The sequence below is a fragment of the Terrapene carolina genome, unplaced genomic scaffold (assembly GCF_002925995.2).
Source record: "Terrapene carolina triunguis isolate 2854851 unplaced genomic scaffold, T_m_triunguis-2.0 Scaffold68, whole genome shotgun sequence".
Taxonomy (NCBI): domain Eukaryota; kingdom Metazoa; phylum Chordata; order Testudines; family Emydidae; genus Terrapene; species Terrapene triunguis.
Window position 1 is genome coordinate 79573093 of NW_020664419.1, and position 13227 is coordinate 79586319.

Consider the following 13227-nt stretch of genomic DNA (forward strand, 5'->3'; position numbering starts at 1 on the left):
CAAAACCACAGAGGGTGAAATTTACACTAGTGCAGACTTGTTCTACATCATTAATCCTCACGATGGATCATTCTCTATACTATGGACTGGAGAGCGTCTCCAGTTCAGCACCTCACAGGTCTGCTACGAAGTCCATGATTCTGTGACTATAGGGGTTCTAACAACTGATGCAAAAGACCTGGGGCTGCTATTCCAACTCAAATTGTAAGGTTAGGGGTGGGAAAGGGTAAGGTTGTCTTGTGGTACAGCCCCACACCATGGCCCCAGGGCCGGCTCCAGGCACCAGCTTGCCAAGCAGGTGCTTGGGGCGGCCACTCCGGAGAGGGGCGGCACGTCCAGCAATTCGGTGGACGGTTCCTCACTCCCGCTCGGAGCGAAGGACCTCCTGCCGAATTGCCGCCGCAGATCACGATTGCGGATTTTTTTTTTTTTTTTTGCGCCACTTGGGGCGGCAAAAACCCTGGAGCGGGCCCTGCATGGCCCCAGCTGGAGGTGGATGGATTTACAGATTTCAGCAAATAGTTAGAGCTGATTGATTGCTCTTCATTATTCGTTGACATGTTACTAAGACCATTTTCAACTTGTACAATATGGAAGAGACATTGTTTTCAAAAGGGAGAGTTAATGCATCAGCACTTGGCTGTAAATGAACGTACTTAAAGTTGTTCTTTAGCATTCTGTGCTAAAGGACCAGGCTGAGAGGGAGAGTCCTTTTACTCACTTTAGTTCCCACCAAATCTGGTCACATTGTGGCTTGTTTGCTCCTGATTCCTGTAATCTCTTCACATGTGCTATGCCCACAACCCTGAAAATACTTGACATGTTTATTCATGTGAGTATTATCATTGACTTCAATGAGACTAATAGTGAATAAATTTAAAGGACATGTCACGTCAGCCAGAGGAAACCTGCTGTCATCTGGAATTAGCCAATAGAGGTCAAATATGTGATTCCAAGAGAATTATGAGGCCCTCAGAAGTTAGGCCTACCTGTTAGCACTACAAATTCAGCAAAGGATTGGAATAGTTGCAGCAAACAGCAGGTGTGGATTTAAGGAGCAGGGCCAACCACCCAGGATTTATGGGGAGAGTCATGGAAGTTGTTAGGGAGGACTGGAAGAGCCATAGGAGTTGGGTGGCAGGGCAAGCTGGGTTGTTGCATGAATTCAGGGGACAGTAAAGGAAAGAGTTATCTTGGAGAGCTGTGGGGCAGTGGGTGGACCCAGGAAGCTGCATTCCTGGTCATAGACTCATAGACTCATAGACTTTAAGGTCAGAAGGGACCAATATGGTCATCTAGTCTGACCTCCCGCATGATGCAGGCCACAAAAGCTGATCCCCCCACTTTCCCTTAACTCTGCTGTTGAAGTCTCCAGATCGTGATCTAAAGACTTCAAGTTGCAGAGAATCTTCCAGCTTGCGACCCCTGACCTATGCTGCGGAGGAAGGCGAAAAACCTCCAGGGCCACTGCCAATCTACCCTGGAGGAAAATTCCTTCCCGACCCCAAATATGGCGATCAGCAGAACCCCGAGCATACAGGCAAGATTCTCTAGCCAGACCCTCATTTTACCAGCGATGGCTGTTATTGCCTAATTGACTAAAATCATGTTATCCCATCAAACCATTCCCTCCATAAACTTATCTAGCCTAATCTTGAAGCCAGAGAGGTCTTTCGCCCCCACCGTTTCCCTCGGAAGACTGTTCCAAAATTTCACCCCTCTGACGGTTAGAAACCTTCGTCTAATTTCAAGCCTAAATTTCCCCACGGCCAGTTTATATCCATTCGTTCTCGTGTCCACATTAGCACTGAGCTGAAATAATTCTTCTCCCTCCCTGGTATTTATCCCTTTGATATATTTAAAGAGAGCAATCATATCCCCCCTCAGCCTTCTTTTGGTTAGGCTAAACAAACCAAGCTCCTCGAGTCTCCTTTCATAGGAAAGGTTTTCCATTCCTCGGATCATCCTAGTGGCCTTCTCTGTACCCGTTCCAGTTTGAGTTCATCCTTTTTAAACATAGGAGACCAGAACTGCACACAGTACTCCAAGTGAGGTCTCACCAGCGCCTTGTATAACGGAAGCAGCACCTCCCTGTCCCTACTAGAAATACCTCGCCTTATGCATCCCAAGATCGCATTAGCCTTTTTCACAGCCACGTCGCATTGCCGACTCATAGTCATCCTGCGATCAACCAGGACTCCGAGGTCCTTCTCCTCCTCCGTCACTTCCAACCTATGCGTCCCTAGCTTATAACTGAAATTCTTGTTAGTCATCCCTAAATGCATCACCTTACACTTCTCACTATTAAATCTCATCCTATTATTATTACTCCAATTAACAAGGTCATCCAAGTCTCCCTGCAGAATATCCCGATCCTTCTCCGAGTTGGCAATACCTCCCAACTTTGTGTCATCCGCAAACTTTATCAGCCCACTTCTACATTCGGTTCCGAGGTCAGTAATGAATAGATTAAATAAAATCGGACCCAAAACCGAACCTTGAGGAACCCCACTGGTGACCGCCCTCCAATCTGACAGTTCACCTTTCAGTACTACCCGCTGCAGTCTCCCCTTTAACCAGTTCCTTATCCCCCTCTGGATTTTCCTATCGATCCCCATCTTTTCCAATTTAACCAATAATTCCTCATGCGGTACCGTATCAAACGCTTTACTAAAATTGAGGTATATTAGATCCACCGCATTTCCTTTATCTAGAAGGTCTGTTACTTTCTCAAAGAAGGAGATCAGGTTGGTTTGGCACGACCTGCCTTTCGTAAACCCATGTTGTAATTTGTCCCAATTGCCATTCACCTCAAGGTCCTTAACTACTTTCTCCTTCAAAATTTTTTCCAAGACCTTGCATACTACAGAAGTTAAACTAACAGGCCTGTAGTTACCCGGGTCACTTTTTTTCCCCTTCTTGAAAATAGGGACCACATTAGCTATTCTCCAGTCCAACGGTACCACCCCTGAGTTTACAGATTCATTAAAAATTATCGCCAAGGGGCTCGCAATTTCTCGCGCCAGTTCCTTCAATATTCTAGGATGAAGATCATCCGGTCCGCCCGATTTAGTCCCGTTTAGCTGGTCAAGTTTGGCTTCCACCTCTGATACTGTAATGTCAATCCCCGCTCCTTTATTCCCCTCTGTCCTACTCCCTCTATTCCTAAACCCTTCATTAGCCTTATTAAAGACCGATGCAAAAATATTCATTTAGATATTGTGCCATGCCTAGATTATTCTTAATTTCCACTCCATCTACATTCTTCAGCAGTCCCACTTCCTCTTTCTTTGTTTTCTTCCTATTTATATGGCTATAAAACCTCTTAGTATTGGATTTAATTCCCCTCGCGAGGTCCTACTATACACGGCTTTTGGCCTTTCTCACCGCATCCCTACATGCTCTAACCTCAATAAGGTAGGTTTCCTTGCTGATCCCTCCCTTCTTCCATTCTCTGTACGCTTTCTGTTTTTTCTTAATCGCCCCTTTGAGACGCCCGCTCATCCAGCTAGGTCTAAATCTCCTGCCCACTAACCGTTTTCCCTTTGAGTCTATGAGTCTATGAGTCATTGGCCTGCTAAACCCAGGGTTGTGAGCTCAATCCTTGAAGGGGCTATTTAGGGAACTGGGGTAAAAATCTGTCTGGGGATTGGTCCTGCTAACCCTGATATTCTATGGTTCTAACATCAAGTACATTGTAGAATGCAGCACAAACAACAATACCCATATCTTTTAAACTGTTCCCAGACACTGACCATTACTGTGAACTAGCTCTAAATATTCAGTATTGGAATGCAAATGAAACAGGGCCAGAGTGCCAATGTTCAGTATTGCCACAAGTAGCTTTTTAAAGTGAAAGAAATTGCCTTGTGCTAGCAAGGATGTGTTTGGTATTGCTGGTTTATTCCTTCTTATGGTTTATAATTAACAATACCTTAATGCAGAAAAGCACTCCTCCAAAACCCAGCAGCACGTTAGCAAGCACTCTACATTTCTCTCTCTCTCTCAGATATTTGGACCAGATCCTTAGCTGGTGTTAACTGGCCTAACTCCATTAACTTTAAGCAGAGTTATACCAGTTGAAGAGCTGGTGAGTTGAGTCTCAGACTATACTATCAACACTTCATTATCCTAATACATATCCTGTGATTTATATTTAGTTTCTCCTTTAGTGTCCAGTCTTGAATTCATTTTTAAATTCTTATTCAGGCAAAACTTCCACTGTAGAGTGGAGGCTTCACCAGCGTAAGGGTTTCAGGAGGTGGGCTCTTAAATAGTGTACAATGTACCCCTTTCCTAAAAATTCCTAGTAAAAATCATAGATTCTAACCAACTATTTTTATCAATGCAAATTCTGTATTAGAACATAAGAATGGCCATAGTGGGTCAGACCAAGGGTTCATCTAGCCCAGTATCCCGTGTTCCCACAGTGGCCAATGCCAGAAGCTTCAGAGGGAATGAACATAACATGGCAATTATTGAAAGATCCATTCCCTTTCATACAGTCCCAGCCTCTGGCAATCAGAGACATCCAGAGCATGGGATTGCATCTCTGACAATCTTGGCTAATAGCCATTGATGGACCTATCCTCCATGAACTTATCTAATTCTTTTTTGAACCCAGTTATAGTTTTGGTCTTCATAACATTCCCTGGCAACAAGTTCCACACAGCTTGACTGTGTGTTGTGTGAAGTACTTCCTTTTTTGTTTTGTTTTAAACTTGTTGCCGGTTAATTTCATTGTATGACCCCTGGTTCTTGTTTATGTGAAGGGGTAAATAACACTTCCTTATTCACCTTCTCCACACCATTCATAATTTGATAGACCTCTATCATATCCCCCCTTAAACGTCTCTTTTCCAAGCTAAACAATCCTGATCTTTACTCTCTCCTCATACGGAAACTGTTCCATACCCCTAATCATTTTTGTTGCCTCTCTCTGTACCTTTTCCAATTCTAATATATCTTTTTTGAGATGGACCAACCAGAACTGCATGCAGTATTCAAGTGTGGGCGTACCATGGATTTATATAGTGGCATTATGATATTTGCTCTCTTATTATCTATCCCTTTCCTAATGGTTCCGAACATTCTGCTAGCTTTTTTGACTGCCACTGCACACTGAACAGATGTTTCCAGTGACTCCAAGATGTCTTACATTAAACTTTAGTTAAAAACAGTTCAATAGTCTGAATATGCAAAGTCAAACCATAGGATATTAAAGACTATGATAGATTTGTTTGCATATCTGCAAACAAAACTTCCCTCAAATAACCTATGGTGCAGAAACAACAAGTGTAGTATCAATTAAAATGTCTTCAGTTGCCAGATGCAACAAGGTCACTAGTTACATTATTCAGTGAATTACATCTAGCAAAAACAAAGACTCAAAGGAATGTACATGTTTTTGTTTGTTGTTGCTAAAACTGATAGAAGCACACTCTAAAAGTCTGTATTCTGTGCTTTTTTATTTATACATTTGTATCAGTTCTTTTAGCAGAAAATTATAGTTCAATTTGTACAAATCACCCACAGTTTAAACTGCATAATTACACTTTCATGTAACTTTACAAGTTCAACAGGGTAATTAATGATTCTCTGAAGTTTTTTTCAAACACAGTAATATACAATTTATTAATCCTAGTAAGTTTTTGTTTTAACAAATGAACAGTTACATATTTAAATACATTGGGCGTGGCTGATCCATGCAGCACATGGGTCAGGGGTGTGTGTAAAGATGGCTAAAGCTCATCTTGCACAGACCCCTGATCCGTTGCTGTCGCTGTGCATGACAAGTCCTTCTGCATGGGGGAGAACAGTTTAAGTGATGATCTGAATTACACCAGACTGCAATATCCACAAGAAAGCCAAGGACTCGCCTGGTAGGGGTATCCAATACTACGATCCTTGTCCTAAGGTCCCAATCCTTTACTCAGGTATACCAGCAGTGGAAGAGAGCAGTGGAAGTCTCTATGCCACAGGAAGATTACTCTTAAACTTGGTGATCCTGCCTGGGCCAGTTACACTGACTTTAGGCCAGTTTGAGGCCAATTATATTAAGTTTTAATGGCCAGAGAGTGGGATCCATTCAGTTTATAGTGCAAATGTAATCTCCTTTAAAATATTTGTTAACAGTAAAAATCATTTTATCTTAGCGAATAAAGATACCATATATCAATGATGCATGGCACACATTTTACTCAATTACTCATGTAAACATCTTCCCTTGCCCATTGAACTCTCTCATCATCAGATCTGTTCCCCAGATAACATTTCCTCCAATATTATTAAAATTAAGAGAATCATATCCTTGTTAGGAAAATTAGTAAAGTACAGTATAAACTGATTTTTCCTGCATCACTGCAGTTTAAACAGGGCTAAACAGAAAAACACAATTGCAGTGTCTAATCCTAATCCTTCGTAAATTCTCAGAATAGTATTTATTCCACAAATACGTTGTTCTATGCTCATGTCAAAAGACTCTTCCACTAATTCACAAACAGTATTTAAATACAGCCCTTCTTACTCCAGTGCAATCTTTGGAATACATTATCCACTACTGTTGATGTTCAATAGTCATCCTCTTTATACGATGAAGCAGAGTGTCTTTTTCCATGTGGACCTCAGCCAGAGCCATTTTAGCCTTGGCTAGTTCCTGTTTAAGGCATTCGTTTTCTTCAATAAGCTGAAATGATTAAATTGAAAAAGAAAGGTATTAGTATTTCTGTGTACTGGCAACTTTCTCCTGTCAGAGTAACATTTACAAATGCTGGGCGCAGATGCTCACCCTGCTAGCTGAGGTGCAGCTGTGATGGTGTAGGATGCAGTGGAGACATGTTCTGGACCTAGAAGATTCGCTCACATTTGCTGATAGTGCAGCAGGAGGGGGGTTGATGCAACAGTTTGCTGCCAAGGAAAGGTGGCCACTGTGGGCTCCTTGTGTCAGTCCCACCCTTAATCTAGTAGCTGGATCTCTGGTGACGCCATGGGTTAGGCTGATTGCCAGTTTTGGGGTCTAAGAAGGGATTTTTACGATATGGCAAACTGCTGAGTGGGTTCTCACCTGCCACCCAACATCCAAGAGGTCTGGTTTGGGAAGTTTAAATCACAATTTCAACTTTGGCAGGTTCTGATGTGGCTGGATTAGGAAAGGTGTGACTGAGCTGTTTGGGCATGAGTCTTGGGCACACATATTGCATGGTGAAGCTCAATCTCATTTTAACCCTCCTACCTCTGGTGTGAAGGATGACTCTCTGGGCAGGCTTGAGGGTATAGAGGGGGCAATGGCCTTCACACTCCCCCTAAGATTTGTGGTATACCCGGGACATTGGAACCAGTTGAGATCCACACTGGAACAACTCTGCCGGCTATTTTGGGATGGGTAACCCAATTAGACAATAGTTTTAAATAAAGTTGCATCCTCTGCATTTAACCATAGTATGGTGTCTATGCCTTGCTGTTTCTAAGTTCACACAAAAACAAGTTTCTCAAGCAAAATGATATTCTAACAGTCAAAATATATAATCTGTAACAATTAAACAGTTTTGATTGCTTATTACTACAATGCAATTTAATAAAGTTAAAATAAAATTAACTTAGGTTTATCATTACCTCCTCTTTGAGGAAATCAGCTGTAGCCCATCTTGATGTAGAAGGTCTGGGGATTTCTGGAGAAGTCTGTGTGGCTTGAGACACATAATCCTGCGTTTTGTTTCTGGTAACGCCACTCACTTGCTGCACTGTAGCACTCGATTTCTTGTAGTTCAACACATCATTGCTTAGTGATTGATTATCTGTTTCATAGACACACAGCAGGAAGTTTGAAATGTTTAGTTTTTATTGAATCTTGTTAATATTGAATTAAAATGGCCAACAAGTACAATTTTAACATTAAGTATAAGTATACCTACATCTTCTTGTCAATATCACATTAAAATAAAAGGTATATATTTTAGAAGGGAGAAAAAAGGGGGGTGTGTGTGTGTGTGTGTGTGTGTGTGTATACACACACACACACACACACACACACACGGCAGCTTAAAGAAAGAAATAGTAAATATGAACAATGTCAAAAATCATAATGGAAAAATTATTTTAAATGATTAGTTAACTAAACATAAGGAAACTAACTATTCAAAAAGTATATCTAAATAATATTTTAGACTGGGATTGTCACATGCATGTAACTTGCACTCAAGTCAATGGGAGTTTTGTCTGTTACACATTTATTAATAATAATAGTATTACAGTAGTGCCTAAGGGTGTGTCTAGGCTGCAGTTAAACACCCACAGCTGGTCCTTGTCAGCTGACTCGGGTTCCTGGGGCTTGGGCTTCAGGGCTATAAAGTTGTGGTGTTGACATTCAGACTCAGGCTGGAGCCTAGACTGAGATCTTCCTGCCTCATGGTGTCCCAGAACTTGGGCTCCAGCCTGAGTGTCTACATTGCAATTGTACAGCCCCGCAGCCCAAGCCCCATGAACCCAAGTCATCCGTGGGTGTTTAACTGAAGTGTAGACATACCCCAAGAGTTCCAGTCAGGATGGGGCCTGTACTTACATATGAAGACATGATGTGAAAAGCCTTCTGGACCAGGCCTTAACACAAGACAATTTTAAATATTTCCAAGTTTAACATTAAAGAAACTTTCTTCTATTTAATATGATTAAAGATACACTCGTGTGTTTAACGTACTTGCAGGCAGGGCAAAATGAGAGGTGCAGTTTTTTAGTAATCTAAATCTTCATAAACATTTCTCTCTAAATGATATGAATCTGCCATTGTATTAAAAAAAACATACTTCAGGATTCATGACTATGTATACAGATACACACATCTCTTCATTGCTGAAGGTACTTGACCTCCCCATTGGCATCCACTACACCTGAGGCGTCTATACCAAAGGAATAGGGAAACATGAGAGAACTTTATAACTTAAATACATTTTACCGAATGGGGAGAAGAATACAAAATGATTGAAAGAGACCTTAGAATTGTATATTTGCACATACAATAATAAACACTCACAGTTTTCAGTTTTGAAGCATCTAAGATGACTAAGAAGCATAATTCTAATGTACCAGATGATGTATAACAAAAAAAAATATGCACGCTATCCTCACTTTGTGTAGGTGGATTCATTAAGTATCTGTGCAAGGTAAGTGGTGAAGACCCATCTTCTAAATATAAGTCTTTATTGCATGTTGTTATGCAGTATGATTTGTGTGTATATAGTGTATGTCCACACACCCAGACAAACTACGTGTTTGCACACAAATGAGTGTATGCACACAGGTATGTTTTTCATATGTAACAGAGAGGTTAAATCCCAGTTTTAGATACAAATCTCAATGCAATCCTTCCTATGAATCTGCTATGGTACCTCCATAATACACAGAATCACAAGCAGATACTTGTTCTAGACAGAGAATTTTTTTTGTTTTAAACTACATCTGATAAGGTATCTATTGTTCCTGTCCTCTTTGCTTCACACAGATCACTCAGGTCTTCCCTCATGTAGATACCACCGTTAAGTTTATTTAGTGTTTACTCTACCACCTTCCACATTCAAGTAGTCACAGCAGTTATAATTTCATCCAGTTTTACTGCCCTTTCTCCAAAAGGGAGGGGGGAGAAAAGGTGTCTCCTCCTCCCAGAGAACTCCATTTTGTCAGGCCCAGCCTCCCTCTCTCTCTTCTGCTTCTCTCTGTCTCCCACTTTCTTCCTGTGCTCTTTTATCCACTCTCCTTGTTAATGGGCTAATTAGTTTGTGAGCTCCAAACTGATCTGGTAATCAGGGACTCCTCTCCTTAATCAGCCCCCTCCCAGAGGGGTAGCAGGTTAATCAGTGATGAGAGTGCTGGTTCAGCATTCTGTCATACAATGCTTTAACTTATTTCCTTATTATATGTACAGAATCTGGCACAATGGGGCTGTGGATTCTAGGTGCTACTGCAATGCAAATAAATAGTAATAAATAACAGTACTTAGCTGTTCATTATGTAGTTACCTGTAATATATATTTATAAGAAATAGCTGAGATAACAAGTCACCACTTCTCTGCAACATTTAGACAGTTAAATTGTGTTTAGTCATCTCTGAATGAATCTGGAATTGAATACATGTACTATGAAGTGATATGAACCACTATGCATCCATTGGTTTGACTTGCAGGACCAGGGCCACAGTCAAAACACTGCTATTAGGGATTGTTTTCCCTGGCTAGACTGTATTAAGTTTCATTTTTAATGTACAATGTATACTGTGGCTACATCTAAGCTATGAGTAAGGGGTGTGATTCCTCTTATATTCACACTAGCTCTGAGCTAGTACCAGGACATGTACACAAACTAGGAATCACACCCCTAGCTCATAGCGTAGACATAGCCACAGTGCGATTAGCAATTCTGTGGGGTAACTCACTTTTAATTACTAGCTACATGTTCAAAACAATGTTCACGCAAAGTAGAAACATTACATAAATATAGCAGCATGTACTTTCAATTGTTAACATGTTAGATTTTGGGGAGAATGTATCAATACACACCTCTGATGCAAAAAGAGCCATCGTCATTCCTCTCTAACAAAAGTAGGTCAATATGCAGTGTTACAGGGGCTGGTTCAGGAGCTGAGAGATTATCACGTGGGCTGTCATCCTACAGAATAAAAGTAATAAAAATAGGATTTTTAATGTTGTCTCTCTTTATCAATGGTAGGAAATCAAACCAGCTAATTAAAAACTTCAATTAAACATATTTGAATGGACTTAATGAAACCCCCAAACCCCTCTCATTAGAAGTGCATTCAGACAGAATTTTCTAATCAGATATCTACAAAACGTCAGTACCATTAAAATTACTACAGAAACACAAAGAGACAAATTTATGTCTGATGAAAGCCCACTGAAGTCAGCATATATAGTTTGACTAGAATACCTCAATGAGAACAAAGCAAAGCAAGACATTCTTTAGTACAGGAGCCCTCACCAGAAATGGAGTTAACAAACCAGTGCTATATAATCTCTCATCTGATTGTCTCTTGAACTCTTTAAAGACAGTAGGGCTGCACCTACCATACTTTGGGGAAAGATTTTTTTTTTTTTTTTTTTTTTAAGTATTTAAATTGGGATGATAGCTGTCATAGTTCAGCGATACCACTGCAGCCAAAAAACAAAAGAAACCTCACAAACTGCTTGTGGTGGTTTCTCCTCAATTACGGCTCACTGTTCCTGTCAAGCAGAGTAACTTGTCTAATGCCAGCAGAAAGAAAACATATCAACAGCATTATCAGCATCAGTAGATAAATAACAAAAACAAATTGTTAAAGTGTGACGGCTCTTTCAAAGAGCAAAGACTGCAGTATGAAAAAACAACCCTCAAAACTCACTCAGGAAACAGTGTGCCAACTTCAATGCAAAGAAAATATCCCACTAAATGGGCAATCCAGCCATAAAGTGAAGAACTGATTGACTTCATGGTGACTTGGTGAGGGTTGCACATACAGTGAATTCTTCACTGCCCATAACCTCTTATTAATAACAGCTTAATGTACAGTCTTTACCTACAAAATTGACTATTTTGTCAAAAAACTTTGCCTGAGCCTGCCCTCCCTGCCAGGAAAATACAGAAGCCCAGTTTTCAAAATGAGGGGAATATATGTTAAAGCAGTCATTCCTGAATCTGGGCACTCAACTTGGTGCTTAAGTGACAATTTGAGCTGCAAAAGCCTTCACTAAGTGCCCTTTGTGCTGCTCCAGTGGCACAAATGGCACTTAAAAATTGCCTAAGCAAGCAGTTGAAAATTTCCCTAGCACAGACAATCCTCAGATGGTGTAAGGTCACCTACAAGGAGCTGTTGGAACAGGGAGGGAATCAGAACTTTGCCGCACCCTTGAGCTGGCAGAATGGAGACCGCCCTAGCTGGTGCAACTTAAAGCAGCGCTTAAATTTAAGCCTGACTGTGGCACAGTTTAGGCTTGAGCCCCAAATGTAGAATTAGGCACCCCCTATCTTGGGTCCCAAATTTGGGAATTGAGTCCCTTGCAGCTCTCACTGTTTTGAAAATTTCCAAGGCCATTTGTGTCTGAGGGTTTTTTATTTTTGGTTTTGGCAGCAGTGACACTATAACCCTACATCTCTTATATAAAAAAAAAAAAAAAAAAAAAACACCCAACAACAACAAACTTCCTTACACTTATAATAGCCTTTCTGGCTGCCCCTCAGTGAAATCATTGTCTGCTTTAAGTGTTTTAGGGGAAAAACTAGGAGACTGCACTGCAGTGTTCTCTTAATGTTGCTATTTTAAGCCACACTAGTGCAAAAGGCTTGTATTATTTAGTAAATATTTCTAAGTAGGGTAAAACATGAAATCTGGGCTCTAGTTAGTAGGCAAGCTGGATTGAACTTGAGTCCTCATAACATCTTTCCTCCTTCTATGCTAAGCTCTCATTACCACAACTATCCTCGAAGGAGGGCTGATGAGCCTATAGCGTACTTCTCTGTTAATGCTGATTTTGATTGGAAAGCAGGTGTTACTGCAAAGCAACAAAAGGCTCACTCTACCCTTGGGAAATTGGAACACCTTATCTGTTACATTCCCAGCTGCTGCTATTCTGGGGACCGTGACATGGTAAAGGAAAAAAAGACACAAAGTATAAAACATTAATTCCTATAACCAGTTTGGTCATGCACCAAATTTACCTCTAGGCAAGCCATTGAGCTAACCCAGTTCATGGATTTTTAAAATTGCTTTAGTGTTATCTAATCGTAAATATCCAATTAAGACTTTAAAGAATACGATATGAGTTTCTTTGAAGTTAACTATATCCAGATTACTAACTTATCAGCAAAGAAACAAGCACATACAGTCTAAACAGTTAAGAGAAGAAAAATGGCTCTTAGTTAACATACTTTTAAATTAATCCTTGTATTAGAAACTTTAATCTTCATAGGCATTACTGCTGCAACAGTTTCATCTTCTAGAAAATGCTGAATGTTCATGAGGGAAGATGTTAGGAATTCAGCACTAAAATTCTCCACGTGACACTGTAGAAAGCCATTTTTTACAGCCAGCAGAGAGTGTACTACAGCACTTGGCCCATTTTCCCATCTCAAATTAATTTCAGGTGATGACTTAATTGGTCCAGCCACAGATTTATGATCTGAACCTAGTATAAAAGAAAACAAAATTAGGATTAAAATTTTAGAGCACACAAAAGGCACTCCAATAAG

The 13227-nt window shown here is 40.6% G+C and overlaps 1 protein-coding gene across 1 annotated transcript; it reads right to left on the reverse strand.

Annotated features, from left to right (window-relative positions):
• Positions 1-5448: 5448 nt before the first annotated feature.
• Positions 5449-13227, reverse strand: LOC115271177 (UHRF1-binding protein 1-like; the record flags this gene model as incomplete). The annotated part of the gene is made up of 4 exons (XM_029910870.1): positions 5449-6685; positions 7612-7793; positions 10545-10653; positions 12907-13227. Coding segments are annotated over 4 exons (741 nt in total), but the record flags the coding sequence as incomplete, so codon positions are not given.